Raw genomic sequence first — 25168 nt, 5'->3', positions numbered from 1 at the left:
TGGTCTCCTGCTGCTGCAAAAAGCAAAACTTTCTTAGTTCTGTTCGTGTATGTTTTTCCCACTACCTAATTTAAAGCATGGTCCCATTTAATAGACGCTAAACTTAGAGCTATATATAAATTATAAACTATTTTATCACATTTCATCTTCTCTGTCATTTCATGTTGTATTCTTACCACTATTTTAGTACAAAATGCAACTTTATTCATGAAAGGTGATAGATACATTAACTCCTGAGCTAACTCCTTGAAAATCGGACTTCTAAACTACAGAAAGATAAGTAATTATAGCTGGGTGGTGGCGGCTCATGCCTTTAATTCCAGCACCTGGTTGGCAGAAGCAGGGGGGTCTTGTTGAGTTTGATGCCAGCATGATCTACAAAGTGAGTTTCAGGACAGCTAGGACTATTACCCAGAGAAACCCCATCTTGAAAAACCAAAAAAAGAAAAAAGAGAAGTCATTAGCATTCAGAGAGAAAGTATACTGTTTCAGGAAAGAAATGGTCATAGTTTTTCCTCAAAGATCTTCATGGAGTTGCCTAGGTTTACAAATGGTTCAGGCTAGTCTGGAGTGAGTTCTGAAGACTGTAGTCTACTGTCAGTCAGCAGGGAGTGAACTGTAATCAGAAGGGCTTAACTGGACCACAGGGGTTGTGTGCAGTTAGAGGAGAAGGCAACTTTCCTAAACATCTCCAAGCTTTAGAACGTTGATTGGGATGAGTTCAGTGTTGGGAAGTGCAAGTTGTGTGTGAGGAATCATGAAAGGCGTCATAAATCCAGTCTCAAGATTTCTGTCCATGGACCAAATGGGTATGGTCACTATAGAGCCCGCAGATGGCATGGTTTTAAGAAGCAAAGATTCTGTGTTTATTTGGCTTTGAGCTTTACTTGGCAGAGTTTTCTAATCTGAACTACAGGATTTCTTAAGAGTACTGCTGAGATAAGAATCGTCAAAGGAGGAACTGTTTAGTTTCTTCTTTTGTGCTTTTCATTGGAAAAATGAGTCTGTAGGAAATCGCTGTCCTCTGAGGGCATTCGTAATGCTCACTCCTCATTTCTTTCTAGTAACTAAGGCGCAATTAAATGTCACCACTTTTAATCTTGGCCTCATCACCTACTGTCTACAGGAGCTTAAAGAGAACTAAATTCACCGAAGCTTTATTTCCATCTGACTAAAGGATATACCGCCTACCTAAGTTCTGCCCTATCTAGGGCCCAAAGCAACTTCTTTATTAACCAATGAAAGTAACACAAGGACAGAAGGACCTCCTACACCACTGTTCTTTCTTGACTTTTTCACTTAGCTCCTCTTTCAGCAAGTGTGTTTTGAAAACCAAGCCCTGTTTTGTTGTTTTTTTTTTTTTTAAAAAAAAGTAGGTAGTGTATTCCAAAGTGAGTATGAATAGGATCTGCACTTGTACATAAATTACCCTTTATTAGGGAGAAGTAAATAAAATAAAGATGGTTCATAGTTTTTATCCGACACACCCTTGTCTTAAAGATGACCGCAGAGTGTCTGGTGACTTTGCCTGACATTATCTTGGTGTAAATGCACTCGTAAGTAAATCTTATCAATGTGGTCTTTCAGAAGAACACGTGGGAGCTTAGGGAAGTTAGCTACGTGGCCTCGGAGCTGCAGCCACACTGTCATCCGCTGCCCTGAATCCCACAGTTCTGAACGTCTCGGTTCTCTGTGCCTAACACGATGCTGTATATTTGGAATAGCATATGAAACTCTTCCCTAAAGTGATGATGAAGACACGTGCCTGGGAGGTTTTCTAGCAAGCATAAAAATTTGTAAGAGCAAACACTGGCCCAGGTTTTAGGAATCTAAGCTTTTACAGGTAGAAAGAGAAATGTTAAAACCATAGCGGGTATAGTAGTCTACAAAAGAAATGGATGTCGATACTAAACTACCCATTAGAACTCTGCCAGGTTTGTTACTCTATGGCTGGTGGAGTAAGTGATGTATGAATGTCTCATCAGAACCCTGACTCCAGGTTGGAGTGGGAAAGGCGGGAACCTTGAGCAGACTGTATGCAGGTTCAGGACTTACCTGCTCCAGTAAGAAGTCCATGATTGGCAAACCTGACACTGACGTGTCTCAAAATGCCTTAAGTAACTTCCCCACCTACACAGCTCAGATCCTGCGGAATCTTGCTTCTCTCGGTTCCCTGGGGTATTTCTGCTTTTAGTTTTGACATTTTGCTGTCTGCCTTTTAAGGCTGATTTCCGGCATGCAGCTTAGCCTCAGAGGACTTGACCTAATATTAAAGCTCATAGTCGTGAAAGATACAACTGCCCTTAACCACTTTTGGTCTCCTCTCAGTTCTGAACACGAAGCATCCTGAGATGGGACGGGGACGAATTTCCCTTTAGATAGTCACGGCTTGTCTTTTATTTTCTAGTTCTTGGTTTCTGGATAATACTGAGATAAATCTAAAACAAAGAACAATACAGGCATTGAATTTTTAACCAAAAAAAATCAGGTGTCGTGGTGAGTCCTAAAACCATAGAACTATAGAGACTGAAGGGAGACAATTGGGAGTTTGAAGCTAATCTTGAAAACCCAGAGAAACTGTCTCATGTCAAAAAGCAAAAGCAAGAAGTTCATATGAGGACATAACTCTCATCACATGTGGAAATTTTAGATGCTTTGTAATTCCCACAGAGGGTCCTAAATTTAAACGATCTGAATTCATTCATTTTTTTTAATGACTGAAAACCCCGTGTGTGCAGGAAATGGAGAGGCAGGCAGGGGCAGGAGGCTGAGCTGTCCTGTTGGTCCAGCCCTGGAATGAGACCCAGCGCTGTCCTGTTGGTCCAGCCCTGGAATGAGACCCAGCACACCCTGCAATTCCCCGTGAATGACTTTGTTGTTGTTCTGCATTAATGTTTTAGTCAGTGTTGAAGATTAACTATTCACTCTGGTGTACAAATTAGTGTTTTCTTCCTAAAATTTGTGTGGTATGCAGAGCATCTTCATTTCTTTTGACATATGCGGTATTCTGTTAGCCATTGCTGGACAGAATTGGCTTCTCTGTTTTATTGGGGGGCTAGGGCCAGTGCAGAAGGGCTGGCTTAGAGAGGAGTACTGGGAGAAATAACTTGACGGTGGCAGAAATAACACTTCTGCCGGAGCCGTATTGTCCCTCTGATCAATTACATGTGATTACATTGGCACCTGCAAGACAATGTTAGCAACATGCAAGTTTCTTTGCATGGCTTGTTTGATCTCTTTTGATTAGAACAGAAAAGTTTACAACTGTACTGAAATTGGACCATTCCTGAACTTTTCGTTATTATTTTCGTTGTCTGTCTTCCTTCCTTCCTTCCTTCCTTCCTTCCTTCCTTCCTTTCTTCCTCCCTTTTTTTTCCTTTTTTATCCAAGACAGTTTCTCTATGTAGTCCTGAGTGTCACAGAACTAGCTCTGTAGACTAGGCTCCTTGAACTCAGAGATCCACTTGCCTCTGCCTCCTGAGTGCTGAGATTAAAGGCATGAGCTGCCACCACCGGGCCTCCTTATTATTTTCATAGATGCATAGGTAAGTAGTCTGTGTAGATATATCTGACACCACAGACACCATATATAACACATTTTCAAAGTGTCAGTGTACATTGACACCCCACAAAAATACTCCCCATTCCTCTTCCTCATTTTATGGACTTTCATTGCAGTCCACACGGTTTCTCTCACATTTCATTACTCTAAGACAGTAAGTCTCCAACCTCTTTTTCCATATCTGTGTCCAAATGCATCTATAAATTATAAATTGAATTTGACATAATTGTGTCACAGTCTAGGTTCTTTAAAGGAGCTGAGTCATCAGTCTTGCTGATACCCCACATCCAGTCTCTCAGCTGGTCCTCTGGTTCCTACTTCAGACTGTGGTGTGTTTTTTTTTGTTAGTTTGAATTGGCTTTTCTTTGCGGACTTCTCCTCCATCGCTCTGGCCCAAAGTAACAGCGTCTTTTGCCTGCTTATTGGCCCGGCTTCTCCTCTGCATTTTCTGTCCGTAGCCTATTCTTGACACAGTATTCAGAGTACTGCTTTGAAAATATATCTGTGTTCTGCTTAGCATTCTCCAGTGCTTTGCCAAATCCATTAGAATCCATTAAGAGCCTCACCCCAACAGCCCTCCCTCTCCAGCTGACCTCGCCTCTGTTGCGTGACCACAAGAACACTCTTCTGCTGTGTGAAGCCAGCTCCTACCTGGGTACCTTTGTGCTTGCTTTTGCTTCCTAGTGCATGCTGAGACGCATTTCCTCTCTAGTCTCTCATCAGATGTTGCCCCCGTGAGACCTTCCAACAGAAACTCTGATTACAAGGGCATGCCTCCAAAACCCAGCCTTCCTTGTCCCCTTCTCCTTTGCTCTTTCCTCCTAATATGCATGATTATCAGAAATACCAGTTTACTTATTGAGTTACTGTCTCTTTTCCCCATACTACAATATAAATTTCTTTAGGGTCAATGTTTGTTTGTTCGTTTGTTTTTGTCGAATCTGAGTAATGTTGGGTAGTTGCAATAATAGTTACTTAACTGATAAAGCGGGAAGCGAATTAGATACCAATTAAATCATGTCCTAGCAGTCATTAAAATATCCAGAACTTCTCACCTGTTAAATGCACATAACAATATTTACTTCTGCAGCCTTTTGTGTACTTGCCACGACCCCTCATAATCTTAGAGCTAAACCACAGAAGGAATGCTGAGGTGAAGTTCAGTGGCAGAGCACCTGCTTAAGTCTGCGAGTCCCGGAGTTCCATCTCAGCATACACACCAAGAAAGAACAAAAACTAGAAAGCACAGTTTTGAATAATAAGTTTAAGATCTTTTGCTTTAGGATAAAGCGTACACTTTGGTGTCTCTTGTGAATGTGCTATGTTGGAAACGAAGGTGTACATGTTTGTGTTTTTCCACGGCATCATAATGTATTTAAGGACAATAAGTCCACAAGGTGTGGTGATTTCAATGGCACAGTACTTGTCACACTTTCCTATTTAGCCCAGAAGGCAAACACGGAGTGTTTCATTTGCATCTTAACTATTAACATCAACTCTCAGATCTGTTAACACCCTGTTATATCTAGGTATCTGTATATGTATAGGCTAAAGAATGCAAGGGCTAAAAGGCAACAAGCTTCAAGGAGTCTCCAAGAAGCCCGAGAGACAGAAGCTGGAAACTAATAGACATGCTAGACCATCGTTTGTGATGTAACGATAAAGCAAACCAAGCTGGAGGTCTTGTGGGAAAAGCTGCTGTGGTTGTTGTCTGTAGAGTCAGGCAGCTGCTGCTGCTGCTGATGCTGCTGATGCTGATGATGCTGCTGCTGCTGCTGCTGATGCTGCTGCTGCTGCTGTACCACAGCTGGAATGGAGCTACAACAGCAAGCCCAACTAAGGAGGAAAAACATGAGAAACACAGACAGACAAAAGGTAGATAGATGGATGGTGTGTCACGGTGAGGCAACAGAAACACAGACAACAGGCTCCTCAACATTGGGAAGTGAGTGGAGCGGAAGCCCCTTAACAGTCAGAGTGTACACTAGAATTCCTGACACGACATATACATTAGACCTCATTTTTCGTTAGCCGGCATGTTTGTACTCAAAGATAACTTTAGGAATCTTAAAAATCTAAGGTACACACTATGTGTGTCATTTGTTAATTGTTAGATCATGAAAAGCTGAGAGGGATAAGGTATTTGTTCTTAAATTTAAAGCTACTGCGTATTCTAGAGAAAATCCCAAGGATACTTTGAGTAATTATACCATTATTTTTGGGAGGCTAGAGAGATTGAAACACTGAGGAATTTTAAAATTTATCATCATCATCGTTATTAATGTGTATGGATGTTTTGCCTGCATATATGTCTGTGCACCTTGTGTATGCCTGATGCCCTTAGAGGCCAGAAGAAGGTGCCCTGGAACGGGAGGTACAGAAGGTAACTAAGCTGCCATATGAGTACCAGGAATCCACCTGGGTCCTCTGGAAGAGCAGTCACTGTTCTTAACCACTGAGCCATCTCCCCAGCCCTGAGAAGTGGGCATTTTAGCTGCTTCTATAGTAGAAACTGGATAGTAATTTTTGAAAACATTCCTATATATAAATTATTATTGATTATTAGTCTTATATTTGAATAAAATCTTATAGATTACTAAACCAACCAGTCCTACCCATTCATAGGTGTGATTTTTCAGTGATAAAATAATAGAAGTTATTCTCTGCCGTGTTAACTAACACAAAATTGCTGAAGGGAAAATAAAGCCACTGAGAAACAAGTTGTTAATTGCACGGAGAATGCTAAGCATAACTGGGCTTATAAGTACCGTTTCTGTGAAACCACCAACAGCGTGAAAATGATCCTAGTTTGTGTATTTGCCTAATGTAACTGTTCCCAAGGGTTATTTTTGTTGGTGGCAGCATGGAAAAAGACAATAAAGCCATGGGGCTCCCAGATGTGGGAAACTGGCACTGTAATTAATTGCAAACCTGGCCCAGTAATTAAATAGTCAGTCACCTTGTCAGAGTGAGTTCAAAGACATTTAGCTGGCTCATTTAGGTTTATGATTTCAAAATATTGAATTAAACACTGTGAGCCATAAAGAAACAGAGGTTAACAGTTTGAATAGCAAGGGTGGGGGGTGGCTGAGCTACATAAAGCTCAAGTTCTGGCCTAGTCTGAATGTACTGCGTGGCTTAGCAATCATTCCACCTCTCTGTCCTTCAAGCGTCTGGGAGCCAAATGAACTCCCTCTGAGAAAGGTGGGCAAGGGTTAGACTAAACTGCAGTACATGTGTGGGTAAGACTGGGTAGAACAGACAGCTCCAGACACCCAACCACCATTCCTACTAGGCAGCTTTTGATGACCGAGTAAGTAATCTTTAGACACAGCCCAGTAAAGCGTTTCAGCGTGTAACAAATCTGCAAACATCCGGGAGTGAAAAGCCACATTTGCAGGGAGTTAGATGCCTGGGTCTGTTTAATCCCAAACATAAACAAATAAAAATCTCAAACCCATATAGTTAGGATGTTTCCATTACGCTCTTTCTTTTCTTGAAGTGAAACATCTTTCAACATTGCCTGGAATCCCCTAGCTTTCCCTACTGCGCCCGTACATACTGCATCTTCTCTGGCTCCGTCATGGAAACCCTGCCGCCTGATCTTCAGTCCTTCTGCTGACTCTGACATCCAGGTTACTCTCAGAGCAGCACTGGGCATCTTCCAGGTGCCTGACATCTCCTTAATGATTTTGAATGTACACTATATTTTTATAGCCTGGGTATGTGTACACAAATGCATGTGCATTTAGAAACCTTAGCGCAGTTCCAAGTGTTCAGAATATAAAATGGCCACACACTCATTGAGGATGCAGCACAATCACAGTGAGATAAAAATAGCTGGGTGTGGAGCCCTCAGGAACAGCAGCAGGGTAGAGAAGGTAACCTATGAGCGGGGCATTGGAGAAGATATCCAGACAGATCTTCAATGTGGCAGAAGAAGGGGAAATAGAGGGAAGATACAATGTCATCAAAGATTCAGGGCTCAGTAAAGAACAGAGCCCCTGGGGTGGCTGAAGAATGGGTCAGAAAGCTGGAAAAGTACTGAAGTGCACAGAGAAGGTCAGCCTTTGAATTATGAACAGTAAAGGCCCTGAAACCCTAAAGGGATTGGGTGGATGGTTCTGCTGCAGTGAGGGACGGAAGGGGTCAGTGTAGGAGAAGATCCTGGAGATGCCTAAATCAGATCAAAGGCAATGAGCCCTGAGAGAAAGGACTGTCAGAAAGATCCAGCAGTGAGGAGACTCTCGTGCTACATTATATGAGGGAGTGAGCCGAAAGGAGATACCGAGGCTTCTGGCTGGAACAGCTCAGTCGACTGGGTTGCCATTGGCCCAGGTGAAAGGTGCGGAGACTCAGCAGCTTCAGCCAGAAAGTGAAGTGAGTCTGAAATACCCTATACCTAGGGATGTTTAGAATATGGCACACTGACTGGAGAGATGGTTTAGCAGTGAAGAGCACTGGCTGCTCTTCCAGAGGACCTGGGTTCAATTCCCAGCACCTACCTGGCTGCTCACAACTGTTCAAGGGGATTCGGCACCCTCACACAGACATACATGTAGGCAAAACACCAATATACATAAAATAAAACAGAAATAAATCCTTAGAATATGGCAAGCTCCAACAAACAGGAACATAGAGGCTGCAAAGATGAGGACTCCGTGGTGGAGACTGGGCAGTCCTCAGCATGAGTTAAGGCCAGAGGAGCGCATGAGCTTGTCATGAGATGTGAGGGTTGAGAATATGCCATGGGAAACATCACAAGTACCAAAGAAAGTTAATGACTCATGAATGATTGATATGAGGATAAGGAACAGCAGATCGCAGAAGTACACCCAGCGGGGAGCCTTGGTAAACTGTGGCTCCATTAGTAAAAAGGAGAAAATTTGGGAAAGGAAAGGCGTTTAATAATCACTCCATATGAATCTGAAGGGAAAATCTCTTCTATCATTGTACAAGACAGGCTGCTTTCATCTACATTGATTTCTATTAGGTTCTTATATTACAGACTTGGTTTTGGTGCTGAGGATTGAACCTGGGACCTCCCTGCTCGTTAAGCGCATGCTCTATTACTGAGCTGTAGCCTCTGTTCCCACTGTATATCCCTTAGAGGCTTTATCGGATGCCAAATAAGGCAATATTGTGCACTGGAAAGACCATTGGACTGGGAATTATAAACTGGGCTCGTTCATTCAAATACTCACTGGACATTTCCCCTAAGACAGGAACTGTGTCAGATGCTGGTATTGCAATAGTGTTGTTCCTGCCCCATACAAAGAGACAGAGGAAACTGACTACCTGGGGGAGCCTGTAAAGACAAGGGCACTAACTGATTTTTAAAATCAAGTATAAGACATGTGTAACAAGTATAAGACATGTGTATAATATCCTTTCAACCTGACATAAAATGAAGGCCAAGGAAGTTTTTTTTTTTACTTAAAATATAATTAAATCATTTCCCTCTTTCCATTTTCTCCTTCTAACTTTGCCCATCCACACATTGCTTCCTCTCAAATTCAGTCTCTTTGCTCTTCATTCCTGTTTTGTGCACACACACATACACACTTGAACATGTAAATTCAACCTGTTTCATTCATTTACTATTACTTGTATGGACATGATTTCAGGGCTGACCACTTGGTGTAAGCTCACCAGTTGGGGGACTCCTCCCTCGAGATGACTGTTTCTCTCCCTGCCATCATTCCTTAGTTGTTCATGATTCTTTGTTTAAAGGTAAGGCCCAGTGAGATTCTCCCGTCCTTATGACCATGCCTGTGGGTGCTTGCGGGTCCTTTTAAAGGAAAACTAGTTGAGATCTGGTTTTTTAAACAAATGTACAAGCATGGACGCTGGAACAGTTCACTAAGACAAAAGGGTAGGAAGAGGTGTGGGCGTTTTAAGTTTTGCTGGGAACATCATGAGATTAAAGCAGCCTTTGATGAGATCTGGTGAGATGGGCAGGACTGAAGCTGCGAAAAGCTTGCCGGTCTCATTTTGAATGCTAACAACAGTGAAAAGACTCTACAAGACTTCAAAGGGGGACATTGTGGAAGAGATATGCATTTGTAAGCATCTGAATGCCTCCTAAAGAGAAAGGTGAAGATCTGAATTATTCACAGACACTAAGGCAGCACGTCATGGAACCTGGACAGGGGAGAGTACTCGGACTCACAATGGTGCAGGAGAAGTGGCCCAGTGGGCAACACTAGCAGATGAAGGCAGCATAATTTGATGGACTGGAGAGAGGGGTAGGATCTGCCCTCTGGGTCTCAAGCTCTTTATTATACACTTGGATAGAGATCCATGGAAAACCAATTATGTCTGTGTAGCTGGACTATGGTGACCCTGTTGCTTGCCACCAGGAAGCCAATGAAGAGGCAGGAATTGAAATCTGTAAGCTATGCTTTCTTCTGTGTCAGTGACCTGAGACGGCAGCAGATCAGTATCACAATGACAACTAGGCCTGTGCCTGTCTCCAACCAGCAGATGCCACAGGGAAGGAAGAGCTGAGAAACAAGGAAGGGAGTCACTGCTAGCTTGTTCCTCTGGTCAAGTGACCAGTTCTGTTTCCGAGATTCACAGCATTGGAGTATCTCTCCCATATCTCCTGCGTGGTCCCTCTTGCGCTCTCCCTCCTCAACATCTCTGTGCACTTGGATTTGTACTCTCTCTTGAAACCTCTCGTTCTATCTAAGACATGAGCTTATTAGAAGGTAACTCAGACTAAAGCAATCCATTATCCATGTGTGGGTGCTGAGATATTTATGGTGTGCATATACAGGCTTCTTTCCACATTGTGAGAAGTGATCTCATAATATGAAACACACCTAGCATCTATCTATCCTGCCTGACTATTCTCATTGGTGGTGGTTGAACTTGGCAAACTTAGTTCAGGTAGTTGGGTTGGAAGTGCATGAAATATTCAAGGGAGACTTTGAAAATAGGCTTTCAGGTATAGATCTGAAGGAGAGAATTATGGAAGAAATCACAGACGAGAAGAGTACCTGTGAAGATACTCTTTCCTGTGTAGGCGATCTCTCTACACTAAATGCTAACAGACGGAGCTCAAAAGAAGACTGGAGTCTCACACACAGGATAGCCTTTCAAGCACTGGGGTGGGTACACAATCTTTAGGGGATCATTGGGAGAGACATCGCAGTGTACCAGAGGCAGCCTGTGAGGAGAAAAGGGCTTCCGTCACAAACCTGGCTAGATGCTCAGAGTGGAGGAGTAGAAGACACAGCCTCCAGGTGCAGCAACAACTGAGCTCTTGAAAAAAGACACAGACACTTAACCTCCACTCAGAAAACCGGGAGAACAAAAGAAGCCCTTACTTCTGTAGGTTTGCCAAGGAGTGGGGTAGGGAAAGTTGCACTCCATCTAATTTAGTCTGGCTTAATTTGAGTGCTAAGGGGCACAGAGGAGAAGGCCAGTTCTGATAGGGCCATAGACTTACCCTGTAGTTGCCACAGGGTGGGGCTGCCTTGGACCCCTCTGTTGGAGGGCCGTCAGATCTTTTTAGGGGCCGATGTAGGGATCTAGGGCCTGGCCTGATTTCCCTTAGGATGCTGTACCTGGTCTCGGAGCATCCGTACCTTCAAGCTGAAGGTTTTTTATCAAACAATAATAAAATTTTCTCTGCTGTAGTTCTTACACAGAAGTATCCCTGAAATCACCTGATGCTTATCAATCATTTTTCCAATATTCACTTTGTTCTCTTCAGACAAGGAAGTAACTTTGAAATGTCCAGTCTTTGTCCTAGGGACTGAAGATTTTTTGATATCTAGATCAATAAATAAGTCAAAGGAGCTGTGACTTTGGGTGGGGAAACATGCCCAGTGTGTTTGTATGCCTGCATGGAAGGAGCTCTGAGAATCTGGACCATCTTTCCTGCTTGTTTCTGCCCTTCTTTTTTCCCAAACTAGAAATCCTCAAAAACTACTTTGGGTCCTGCTGACTGACAGCATTCAGAGATTAAACTGGTGGCATCCTACAGGCGGTGGGGCGTGCCCAAAGGCACTGCCCTCCTCTTTGGTGATATTCCCCATCTTACCTCAGGGGCTGTCACTTCTTACCTTTAGGAAGAAGGGAGAGCAAAGAGCAGACCCTCTTCAGAGAAAACAACTAGCCAGGGACCTGGCACAGTGACTGTCCCCTGGGCTCACTGCTGTTGGGGAAGAATTAACTGGCACCCACCCCACCCTCACAGCCTAGGTCAGATGTTGAATTTGTGGAACAGCTCTAACTTCTAAACTCAGAGCCTTGTCCAGGAGTGATTCATTTCTAGCCTTCTGCTTTCCTTCCAAGAGTCAGCCGTCCTGTGCCAGGCCCAACTGTGACTCACTCACACGCCTTTGCCTGGAGGAAATGAACACTTCAGAGATTCCTGAGTTCCAGGCCCCTCCTAAACCAAGGCTCAGCTCACACTGCCTCCAGGATGCTACTGCCCAGAAGCATCCTGCTTTGAGCCCTATTTGCGTGTTGCTCGGCCAGGCCAGCTGGGAGGCCATTGTTTCCGAGAATGAGAAGTAACCTGGAAGACAGTTTACGTGACGCTGATAGTGCAAAAACAAGCTTAAGTCACCGTAGCGAAACTCGAGAAAGTGAGTGAATATTTGGGCGACGGTGGTTCTGAGTGAAAGATGGTCACTCACTGCTGCTGCTCCTGACTCCATCCTGTGCTTGTGAGAGGTTGTGGGGTTTTCAGGACCCCAGGAATTGTTCCAGAAGTTTGCACAGCTGTGAACTGCCCAGTCTGCTGAAGTAACACAGCACTTGACATTGGTTTTTATTTTCTCCTTTTTTGGCTAGTTTTAAAAGATTGTTGTTGTTTTCTAATTATACTTTTCCACCTGGACAATACTTACTAAAAACACTGTTAGTTTTAAGTGCGGGGTCTTGTGTGAGGAGAGAACTTGGGCACCAGGTCCTTACACTCCCCCCTTTCTGAGCAGCTCTTCATGGATGCCCTTCAGGCTCCAGAGTCAGGTTAGCTGTCAGGGCCTTTGCCAGAGAGTCACACTGCCAAGGCCACAGACAGGCAAATCATCTAACTAAACTGAATGTGCCACTGGCAGCCTCCCTGCTACTGAACTCTCGGCTGTTACCACTCCACCAATAAGTCCTAAGGACGGCTGTAATATTCATACCAATCAGTCAAACAAAAAGAAAAACCAAATATTATGTGTGCAAAGGAGCTAGGAACGTCCATGTTCTGCTCTTGCATACAAGTAAGAAGATACACAACTACTATGAGCTTCTAATAGTGATGCTTTCATGTTGTCAGCATTTACATTGTTAGTAGCCACTGTATGGGCTAATCGAATACTTATTTTATAAGATATAAAATCTAATCAACTTAATATTTTTAATATAATTTATATTTAAACACGATAAATATTAATATTGGAACATAATTTCATGAGTAAAAAACATTCTGAAATTAAGAAAATGTTGTCAGTAATCTCAATGGATCCAATTCACAATTATATTTAACATCTAAGAGCAACAGTTTCTTAGGCAACTCAAAGAATAACATGTTCCTTGCTCATAAGGAATTTTCTATTTAAATAGGAGGGCACAGCTTACATAGTGAACTAAGCTTAATAGCAACCAAACATGACATGTGCTTTAACTTAAGGAGGTGTCAGGGATACCCAGGGGACAGCTCAGGAACTATGGGTATTCAATGAAAGGGTAGGAGCTCTTGAAGCAGATGCAACTGGAAAAGAATTTGCTGAAAGAGATGTCTGAGCCAAACCCACCATTAATAATTTTACCAATCCTAGGCAGGAAAAGACACTAATGATGTTTGATGTTTGTGGGGTTTGATAGTTTGAAAGGGGCTTCTGTCTGTTTATTGCCTTCATTTGCAGCATTTATATGTCTCTGTCTCAATTTCAAGAGTTTACTAATGGCCATTTACCTAAATACAATGACCTATCACAGTGCTAATGCCACAGGCAGGTTGACCTGAAACGTAAGAAGTCTGTAGTCACCTAATGTTGGATGTCTTGACGCAACATACCATCTTCACTCTGAAGCTGGTTGTTTGTTCTTTGGTACTTTTATAACCTAACTTTTTTGGTGACACATTTGTTAATAGAGAGCACATTCTCTATGTCAAGGTGATAAAGGTAGCAAAAGTAAATTCAACCTTCTGGGTACCTGATGTTTGTGATCGAATGAGATGGAGTAGTGTCTCCTAGATGGCTGAGACCTGAGAGCCCTGTTACAATCCAGATTCTGAATCTCTTGGTCTGGGCTGTGCTTCTAAGTGCTCCTAGGAGACATAGTTGTTGGTCTCCCATTTTGAGGTAAAGACTGTGCAAAAGGAGCGGCCATTTTCTTCCAGGAGAGATGGTTTATATGATACCCTCATTTAGCAGAATAGTTGTATCGTTGACCAAAATTGTGTGTGATCCTTGTCCTTTGTTCTCATCCAACTCTGTCTTTGCTTTTAGCACGAAAGCAGGAGATCATCAAAGTCACCGAGCAACTGATTGAAGCTATCAACAATGGGGACTTCGAAGCTTACACGTGAGTAGAGACGGACACATTTGCTTTGCTTCCACACACTGGCCGAGTGCATTCTTTCTGCCGTTGTATTTGTCAGGGTATCTGAAGTCCTGCCTGTTTAAGCCCTGCTTTAACATGTTGACAAGAGCTTTCTGTCGTATAAATGACAAAGGACACTCCAGAAAGAAACAACTTGCTTATAATTTTAGAGAGATGACTCAACTTCTGATCTAAAGACCGGGAAGGGCTTTGTGAATGACACTCCTTTGTAATCACCCACAGTTCTGAGCGAAAGTAGGCCACCAGAGAAATCCAGGAAGACTAGGATTTAAAAAGAATGAAATCAGAGAAGTGGGTTAAGAAATTTGTTCCTTTGTAGTTCTGCCAGGGATTGGAACAGAAAAAGATAATAAACATTGGTGTCAAGGATTCTTTCCCCTCATGAATCAGTGAAGCTCAACTTCATCTCCATCAGTTCAGCATGTTTTTGTATTAAGGGGATATTTGACTGAAGAGGAGGATTTTATGCTTACTTTAAATAGTTACAGACTTCTGGGTTACATTTTATGTAAAGGAAACCACTTTGCTTGGGAAAAAAATAAAACGTTTTATTTAAATTATACATGAAGTGTCATTGAGAAGCTATTTGGGGATGTAAATCCATGGTTTTTTCCTTATTACATAATCCCACTATATGAAAGTATTAATTGAAAAAAATAAATGAATAAATAAATAAATAAAAAGAAAGAAAAAATTGATTCTGATCTCTAGTTAGAAAGTGTTTCTCAGTTTAAAAACAGGAAAAATGTTAATAATGAGAAGATAAACTAATCTCCCAACTGGTAAAATTGGTATGCATCACTAATTTTAAAAGGCAAAACCAAAACTACCAGAGAATCAATTTAGGAAGGTGTTTACAGAATGTGTCAAAAGTTAGCTTTTATGCTGAGTGGATAAGATTGGAAAGAAACAAAATTTGAAAAAAATATGAGTGGGACTTTAGTAGAAGAAAATATAAATGACAAAAATGAATATGGCCTGCTCAGGTCCCCTACCTCAGTGTGTGCACAAGCAAAGCCTGTGATAAACTGAAGCCCTCAAAAACCATGAACCCAAATAAATCCTTTTCTTCTTAAACTGTGGCAAAAGCAAATAATAGAGGGAAGTTCAGTGTCCAAATACACAGAAACTAGACAATGGAAAACATGGAAAAGGGTCACTCAGTGTACAGACTACACTAGTATCTTACACATACAAACATGTGCATACACCTGAACATGCGTGTGGACAACAGCTCCTTGCTAGCATCTAATAAAGGACACTTGGTAACAGAAACACTAAAGGTTGGAGCTTGGATCCCTGTTGTCCCAGAGCTCTCTCAAAAGCTGTAGCTGATAATACCTCCTTGCTGTAGAAATTGCCTTTTTCATTCGTTTTAGCTTTATAACCTTGTGAGACCTCTCTGTGTCTCTAAAGAATTCGAAGACTCTTAAAAAGCCCTTTTTGTGATTGCCATCTTCTGTGGAAGACAAAAGTTGTGTCTTGTTTTTGTTTCACTGACAGGCTATAATTGTAGCCAGTAGTTATGAGGTATTTACGGTTCCCATACAGTTCAAAACAGGATATTTAAATAGCTCGGTGTCTAAAGAGCTCATCACCTCTTCCTTGCCTAGAGAGGCCTGCCATTTGGCCTAGATTTGTACTTCCCAGGATAATCCAATATTACTTCCATTCTAAAGCTTTTTAGGTTGAAGAACATGTTTGTGAGTCTCTGGCAGCTGGTTCCTAAGTTTTCCTCACAGTAACCCTCAGACAATATGTGCAGAATACTGTCAGTCTTTATTAATCTGAGACCTATGGCAAGAGAATAAATAATAGAGAAATGGTGGATAAGTGGTAACAATAGATCATAGATAGGTGGGTAGATGGAAGATTGATAGATGATAGATAGATAGATAGATAGATAGATAGATAGATAGATAGATAGACAGACAGACAGACAGACAGATGATAATGAATAACAGAGAGTCGAAAAAAAGAGAATAACACTTTCAAATACCAATGTGAGGTAGTATGGAGTTTGGTTTGACAGACTGACAACTAAGCCATATTTTATAGAGGAAATAATAACACCTGGCAGAATAAATTTCCGTTGCCATAGGAACACTGTTCTTCCCATTTCACTCCTTAGGAAGAAATTATATATATTTGACTTGGGCTTAAAAATACCTGCCCAGCAGGCAGTCGGAGACAAAGTTCATTATTTCCCCTCTACCACCGCCTTCCTCACAAAGGATAATTGCGGCGATTTGAGGCCTCAAAGTGTTCTCCCCAGGCCACCAGCTCTGCATTCCTTTGTTTGTGTTTTTTGAAGCCAGGACTCCTGTTGCCCAGGCTGACCTGGGACTCCTGCTGAAAAACATGTGCGCCCCACCATTCCTGGTGTGCCAGCACCATGTTCCATGAACTGTGCTGTGCTCTGAAAAACCACAGGGAGTTAGGCTTGCAAATTTGTTTCCCTGAAGAACAGTTAAGAAAGTTTCCCTCCAGTATTGAGCATGTCCACTTGAGATTAAATAGGTTCCCACCTACTGCATTTCTCATTTGCAGCAAATTAATAAATAGGCCGAAAATTTTTTATTTGTACCCTGAGTCCTTGCTGCCTTTCTCCATCTCGGAACCTTCCATGTCCCTGCAAGACTCTGACTCATCGTTAAAAATCCAGCTCCAATTTTCTTTCTTTTTTGTATCATTTCCATCCATTATAACCTACCGTTGAAGCATGTTGCAATAACTTCTATTTTAGTATCAATGACTTATAGTCGCCTCCTACTATAAATCACATTTAATAGTTTGAATAAGAAAATTTCTCCAAAGAAAGCCCATTGGTTTCTTGTGAATCGTTTAGAGATGCACACCCCTTTGCTGAATTCTGCTTCTGGGATCAAAAAGAAACTATTATGCCCACTTGAAACACCTATTACTTTTCTTTTGAAAGTGAAATGAGCATTAAGCACATGCTTAACGCAATCTTATGGACATTCCCGGGAAATTCAGACTGCCATTCTATCCTTCAAGTCAGTTACAATATGGATGTTGGAAAAGGATGGAGAAAGTGGATCCCTTAAAAAAAATCATTCCAAAAATTATTTATTTCCCAAACCAAAGATGTATGTCCTTGTCTTTGAGAAAACTTGAAACAAAAGAAACTTAAGTCAAAAGTTAGAAAACTAACTTTGGAAATTAAAAAGCAAAAAATGATTGTGCTTGATCTGGTTGACTTGGTTTTGTGCCTCTACAAAATGACAATTTGGAGTCTGCTTTTTGATCACCTTGTCAAGGTCTATGGTAGAAATTTCTTATTTGGGTTTTTTTTTAAGACTCTCTTTCCTTCACTGACCATAAGCAAGAATGCTTAGACATAAAAGAACAAAACTGTCAGCACAGTTACTCATGAGTTCTTTCTCTTGCTGCAGAAAAATCTGCGATCCAGGCCTCACTGCCTTTGAACCGGAAGCTTTGGGCAACTTAGTGGAAGGGATGGACTTTCACAGATTCTACTTTGAAAACGGTAGCTATTCTACGTCCTTTGCCAACTTCTCCTTGAACTTCTCCCAACCTCACAAACTCTTTGGCTCTTTCCTGCAGTGGGGATTTTTACTGACATATGTCCACCATGAAAATTGTGCTTTGGGGAAACTGAAAAATATGTACTTCATAACTAAAAGGTTCTTTATGTTTTGGAAAATATGGAAACACCTGTTAAGACCAAGTGAATGGACAAGATAAGCCACATAATGTTATGAACATGTATTACTTTGAGTTTTTATCATATGGTTAATATGGGGAAGAGAAACCACCGCCATGATACCCACAGTGGCTGAGCACTGCTGAGAAGTCTAGAGGTCACTTTCAAGTTACGACACAAACAAAGATGAGCAATCAGGAAGTGTTTCCACTCAGATTGCAAAGGTCTTAATATTTGAGTGGCTCAGAGGAAGCATATAGCTTTCAGGAAACAAATATTCCAAAGCAGTTCCTGCAAATCAGAAAAAATAAAGATAAAACCAAGCCAAAGGCCCGGCATTAGCATGAATTCCCTCCATCATTTTACTTGGGCCTCATAGCCTTAAGTGCTGCATTACATTTCTATGGTATGTGAAAGGAATTCAGTCTTTTTGCCATGAGATCCTGTTGAATTAAGGAGGACTTGTATGATAATTAGGGTAATTAGGTTCGCTTCTAGTTATTAAAAGCATTGACAAGTCTACATGGCATGTGTTTTTAGTGTATGAGTTTCTCTCTCTCTTTCTCTCCCTCTCGTTCTCTCTCTCTCTCTCTCTCTCTCTCTCTCGACATGTGTTAGGTGTTTGCAAACAAATAAGCAGCAATAAGTAATTTAAATTAATTTGTGTTAACAAAGCTTGGTTAAATACCCTCATATTCCATATATTTCAGCATTTTAATGGAGGCATCTCATATTACTTCTTTACTCTGAATGTGAATCAACACCATTTTATTTTTACTAAAATCTTTAATTAATCCGTTAATATTTCACCCATTTCAGCATTACACTGTGCACTATTATTTCCTGTAAGTGTGTACTGTTCATAATGGGGTATTTTTTTGTGTCACTAACATTTCAAGTAATTTAAATAAGCATTGCCTGAGAATGAGAAGTGTTTGGGTAACCGCTAGAATAACAGCCTATTCTAATCAGCAGAACACCATCAATAGGAATTGTGTTCAAAATCCAGAAATCTCTTGATCAAGTGATCAGAATGCATATAGTTATTATCCCAACACCAGAGGTTGGAGCCTGGCAGGAAACATCTGTTCATAACCAGCTGTGTGATGAAGCAATGGGTTGTGGAGTGTGACTAGCTGATCACAAGTACATTCTGACCAAACTGAAGAGGCACAGGATTTGATGAGAAAAAAATATCCATTCAGGGTAATAGTGACTTTAACATTAACACTTGAGGTACTTCCCTCATCCCACATGCTACTTACAGACATACCACCGCAAGTCACCCCGTCAACAGCCTCAGTGGGAGTAGATCAGGATACCTGACCCAGGGTTTCTCCTCCTCTCTCTATAGGGTGGCTTCTGCTTCTAGCCCTTGCTTTATAAATGCATCTGTGTAGCTTTTCTGCCTAATCAATGAAAATTTCCAGAGTAGTACAAATTGCCTCTTAAGGAAATCAAGGAAAATGAAGATTATCTACTTTTGTTTCATTGTTTTACGCTTTATACAACACCCAGCACTCAGCTGGTGCAAATTGATTCATGTGTTAAGGCATGGATGAGTACCATTCCTCGTCGGTCCCACCTGAAGTTAATCCTGATTTTAGCTTACTGCATTGTAAGACCTTAATTGGTTTTCTTTTCATATCGTTCTCTTTCAGCTTTGTCCAAAAGCAACAAACCAATCCACACTATCATCCTGAACCCTCACGTGCATCTGGTGGGCGATGACGCAGCGTGCATCGCATACATCCGACTCACACAATACATGGACGGCAGTGGCATGCCAAAGACCATGCAGTCGGAAGAGACGCGCGTGTGGCACCGCCGCGATGGGAAGTGGCAGAATGTTCACTTTCATCGTTCGGGGTCACCCACAGTACCCATCAAGTAAATATTTCTAGGCTGTCATATCTTGTTCATATGCCCCTTGTAGGAGGCAAATTTAGAAAACAGTATTTAAAGAGAAAATATCAGGTGTTATCAGTAGTCTACCTCGCATGTCATGTTTAATTCCCAACAGACAGAAAATAATAATAATAAGACAGATAACTCACGACACACCTTGTGAGTGCACGACACACCTTGTGAGTGCCTCTCCTATGCTTGATGCAGGGAAAAAAGGCATTTTCCACAGGAAACATATATTCTGCTTTGGGAGGCAATCAATCACTAAGACCATGGAAAAAGTAAACTACGCGCTTGACTTGCAAGTTGGGTGCAGTGAACAACCAATGCATCAAAACTCCATAGCCTAAGAGACTAAATTCTGAGCAAAATTTTTTTTTGTACTTTTATTAAATTATAAAAGTTTCCATTTCCGCCCCTCCTCCCACCACCCTCCCACTCCCCCCACTCCCTCTCCTCCTCCCTCTCCATCCCTAAGAGCAGTCAGGGTGGGAAGAGAATCTGAAGATACAGAAATGGTAAAAGCACACAAGTGAGAGAGACCAAGCTGGGGAAACATCGTGAAGTTACGGTGCTAGGACTTAGAAACATTAGAAAACAGGGCAGAACACAACAGGCTGGCTCACTGGCATATAGGGGAATGATGGGAAATCATGTGAGTCAGTAAAATGGGATAAGCTGAAAGCAAGAAGAGAGCAAACAAAGTCAGGTGAAGCCTGGCCCACTGATCATATCTTTCCAGCATCCCCTGTCACTGTTTAGAAGATGCCGGGTGTGGAGCCCAGTTCTCACAAACAGCCACTCAACACGCCCCAGCAAAGCCATTTCGACTTCTCAGTTTGAAGGCAGATTATCAACCACAGAGATTTTCAAAGGTCTTCTCTATCATTTTAGACACATCTAGCACTGTTGGATATGCAAAACAGGAATAAAGAGGATCAATAAAGGCAAAAATAAATCCCAATAACAAAAAATAGGTTAAAATACTTTTTTTTTAAAAAAAAAGTAGCTATGTTATCAAAAGGAAGACACAAAAGGAGTGAAAAATAAAGTTTGTGTTAGTGTTTCTGTGGTTTTCACCCCAAAGAGGTAACCACAAATTGCCAGCTGTTCTAGATAGGACGGATGCATTTTGTATTGGGCAAGGGACTAGCTTTCTCTGCAGTTCTCTGACGTGTTAAGGGATAGAGCCTATTTAAGGAAACTTCCTTTTATGCCAGGTGGCTTAAATGGGGCTTCTCTTAATAGGCCACCCTGTATTCCAAATGGGAAAGAAAACTTCTCAGGAAGCACCTCTTTGTGGCAAAACATCTGAAAACCATTCACATTTGGGTCTTGTAAGTAGCATCCTGCCCCACGGTTCTGTGTGATGGGGCTCATGCTGGAAAAGCTGCATGGCTGGTGTTCTTCCCTTTCTGGACATTCGCTCAGCAATCTACTCAGTGAAACACAGATGAGGTCTTTGGAAATCCACTGTGGCTCTGCATGAGTCCTTAGTTGTAGCGTTCATCTTGTAGCGCCACCACTATTTGCGAGGCAACAGACGCCAAGAAGGACCTTTTCCCAACAGCTGGATCGCATCACTTTACATCCCGGAGTTCTCACATCAAAAGCCAGTAATGTCTGGGTTATGCCGACAACTCTAAATTACCCACAGCAATTCCTATTAAGCACTGAGATCCTTTGCGCCTTGCTGTCTTTTGGGAGTTGCCATGTCTGTTGGCTGTTGACGGGTTAATATGTACAGGAGCTCACTGTGTCTGACTGAATGGAATGGTGGGAGCCTGAGAGGCAGGGGCACAACTGAAAATCAAAGCTGAACTTGAACTTGAAACAAACACAAAGGAGGTCATTCTGATAACAGACAGTTGACCGCAATTAAGTCCATGCTTGTGTTGTTGTTTTTAAAGATTTGCCTCTTAAACTGGGGTTAGGGTACAGAAGTAAGTAAGGTACCACTTATTTCTTCCCCAAGCCAAGATGGAACAGAACCTTTAAGAACCTGTGCTCTTGGTTGTAGCTTTAAAGACCTGAGTAAGAATAACCATTCTCTACTTTTCAGACTATATTCCTTGCTGAACTGACTTTTAATTTTGATTTCCCAAGGAATTTACGCATAATGAGCAAAAAGCACAGAGTGAAGTTGAACTTTGATTCTGTTTCAACCAAATACTAATAGGAATTTATTAAATTTGTCTAGTAAATATGAGTACTTAAAACATATATTTATATTTAATAATGTGGTTGAAGCCTGTGACCCCTTCTGTTCATTTTTTTCAGCTTAGCTATGTTTGAACAAATAGATACTATTGATTGCCTAGAATTGTCTTTGTTAAAAGTGTGTATTTTGTCTTCCAAGGATCACAGGCAAAGATCTCATACAAAGTATTTCCAATCTGAGCTTTAGCTAAGTTATAAAAATTGCACCTTAGTAACATCTGTGGCAAAAAGTCTTGTATCTTATAGAAAACAATATAATTTATTTCTTCCTCCTTTCCAGCTAATTGTCAACAGTGCCACTTCTGCGTTCTGTTCTCAAGGCACCTGGAGGGAAACCCTGGGACGTCCTCTCCTCCTCTTCATGCATGTTTCTGATGCATGAAGTTGTGAAGGTTCTACATGTAATGCATATGTGACACATCATCGTATCATATATTCCTTCCTATACGTTGTTTACACTCCAACTACTGGATGGGATGTTCCATGCAAACTTAAATTACCGTTGGCAACCTATAGAGGGAGGTCAGACAAGAAAATTCCACAATATTCCAAGTTCAACTGATCCATCAGGTTTCTCTGTTTATGCCAAGATTTAGAAGATGTCGTTAAAATTATTGTTCTCTGAATGACAGTTTGTGAGAGAAAAGTAAATCTTTTGAGAACGCTGCCATTAATCTTTGGGGGCTTTTCATTGGGAATTTGGGTTTGATTTTGTTTTTGTTTGTTTCTAAGGCTAATATGTATGTACCTTCAGTTCCTGGTGTGATCCTGGTAGAAATGAATGCTTTTCTCTGAAAGTGTTGGTGTTGTGTAAGTGGAGTGGTTAGGTGGGCAAAGCCTTGTGTGATTGCAAGGGCAAGAATCAGTTGGTGTTCTACCATCAAAGCCATGATGATTTGAGTCAAACTACATACTGGGAAAAATTAACATCATTTGCAAGTTTGATTGCTTTCAGATAAGCACAATTCTGGTGAACACTTGACACTGATTTTGCTTTTTTCTTTCTCAAATCTGTATTCTGTTGTTTTCGTTTTGTAATATTTGTTTGCTTTTAATTTTTCCTATTCTCTCTATCTATCTATCTATCTATCTATCTATCTATCTATCTATCTATCTTTCTATCTGTTGGTCTGTCTGTCTTTCTGTAGCTGGTAGTGTGTAAAAATAACAGTAAAGTTTGCATATGAAGGTAAAAATAGAAATCAAGGTCTTTTGGAAGAAGCTAAAACTAGCACTTCCTGTCTTTTCAGGGCCCGCGGAGTTGTTATAAGATTTTAAATAAAGGTTTTTAATTCAGCTTAGGCCACCACTTGTGCATAGGTATCCTAGCTAGGTTAAGAGCATTGGAAGTGTTGAGACTTGTGCTAACAGCAGTAAGAGCCTACAACAATGTCCTGGTTCTCTACCGACTAGGGATATGGTCTGAAGACCAAGTAGAGGGTGACCAGATTGGCATACAGAGCACTTGCCTGGACCTGGTGTCACGTGAGAGCCTTGACTGCCTCGCTCTCTCTAGCTAGTACCGTGAGGGATATTTTTTATCCTCGTTGTGTTTGAATTTGATCTTTATGACGTGTGCAGTCCTAGCTTCTCTCTTGAGTCACAGTGTCAACTTCCTGCCAGGAGCTAGAGTTTTTCCAGATTCAAGCAAAGAGGAAAAGGAAATGCCCCAGTTTTCTTTGCGGTTCTCATTTGTTCTTTGTTGATTCAGTCCTGGTGAGGCTGTTTCTCCACACTGAAATGCTTTGTGGTGCATGGACTCTCCGTCAGCATTACTTCAACCGTAGCTACTCACAGTCCTCAAAAGCCTATTTTTAAAGCGGAAGCAAGAAGCAAAAAGAAAACACCCCCCTCCCCTCTTTTTTCTCATTTCACCTTTTGGTGTTGATTGCTAATCACTTTAGATATTGTTGCTAGTGAATGTATGGTAGATGGGTTGAAGCTTTTCTGATAATTACATGATTTAAAACAATATATATTTAAAATGAATATATACAGTAAATGTATTGAGCCGTGTTAACCTGCCAATGAGATCTGTGAAAAACGTAATGGCCTCACTTTTTCCCTTTTTAATTTCTTTTATCTTTCTGTGAAGCAGCTATACGTGGCTTACATGTATTTAAAGACACAAATAGTGGTAGGATTTTTTTTTCTCTTTTTGTACACTTTGAACTTAGCATGTGGTGTTGAAGTATTACATAGATCCAGTCTGTCTTCTGCACTAAGATGCGAGGAAATTGTGACTTGCTCTCTCCAGCACAGTGGAATCACACGTTCATCACCTTCCATTGTTTGGAAAATACTGCAGTTTACCATGGGACACTGTATATATTTCTTGCCATAATGGTAAATGACTGATTGATATATTTAAGAGTTAATAAATTTGTGATTTCTGCTGACAGTGTGTCCATCTTTATTTCTTCAGAAATACTATATGCATGCATGGTGCTGGCCACTACCAAGGACATTATGTCCTGCCCTGGTCTCCTTGGCAATGGCAAGCTGCGTGTTCTCTGCACACAACGGTGCTGTCTTCCCACAGAAAAGTTAGCGGAAAGGAAAGTGGTTGGCAACTGAGTATCCTAAAAGTTTCTTTATGTGCCCCATTCCGTCCACCTCTTGCTAAACTGCTAGACCGTCTCCCTCTGCTAACACACATCTGACAGACATCCCCAGGACACAGCCCTACACCTCCATGACTATAGATTGGAAGAGCATCATTAGTTAAATCACCACATGCAGTTTCTCAAGTCCGCTCATGTGATTTACTTCCTCACTGAGACTATTCTTCCTTCGTTCGATGAACCCGAACGTTGACTCATTCATTGAGATTCAGAATAGATTTGTGCCTCCTCCAGCGATTCTCCTTGGCAGCTTCTGGGCTCTTGTTTGCTCTGTCATGACTTGTACGGTAGCCTGCATGCACCGTCCCTGCTAGCCGCACTGCTTTGACAGTATATTTTTTCATTGTCTTTACTGTGGCAGAGAAGTCAATAGAGAACTGTGCATTCATCAGGGTACACCTCCAGCCAAAGCAGGGCAAGGAAGGAAGAGGGTGTAAATGCACAGCAACCTCCAGGTGAGATGATACAGTCCAGGGTTGGATGCTGGATGCTGTCGTCATTATCTTCATATTCTATGCAAGCTGCTTCTTCCCTCCGAACTTCAGTTTCCATAATTATAAGATGAGCGTAATTATAAAAGTTAAATTA

General features: G+C 41.5%; 1 protein-coding gene across 23 annotated transcripts in view; it reads left to right on the top strand.

Moving 5' to 3' along the window:
- Window positions 1-24355, top strand: part of Camk2d (calcium/calmodulin dependent protein kinase II delta) — a 255781-nt gene extending 231426 nt beyond the window's left edge. For 19 of the 23 annotated variants that reach the window (XM_048456689.3, XM_085677739.2, XM_048456686.3 and 16 more), the window contains 5 exons: window positions 14026-14101; window positions 17557-17651; window positions 19490-19718; window positions 20985-21073; window positions 22237-24355. In XM_048456689.3, the coding sequence (XP_048312646.1) occupies window positions 14026-14101; window positions 17557-17651; window positions 19490-19718; window positions 20985-21051 (467 nt within the window). In that variant the 3' untranslated portion in view covers window positions 21052-21073; window positions 22237-24355. Of the gene's footprint in view, window positions 1-14025; window positions 14102-17556; window positions 17652-19489; window positions 19723-20984; window positions 21074-22236 lie in introns of those variants that run through there. The other 4 variants (XM_085677750.2, XM_085677749.2, XM_085677748.2 and 1 more) reach the window with 2 other exon arrangements.
- Window positions 24356-25168: the final 813 nt, after the last annotated feature.

This window comes from Myodes glareolus, chromosome 17 (genome assembly GCF_982192425.1).
Source record: "Myodes glareolus chromosome 17, mMyoGla1.1, whole genome shotgun sequence".
NCBI classification, from domain to species: Eukaryota; Metazoa; Chordata; class Mammalia; order Rodentia; family Cricetidae; genus Myodes; species Myodes glareolus.
The sequence above is the reverse complement of the archived record's forward strand: the minus strand, read 5'-3'. Positions and strand labels throughout refer to the sequence as shown.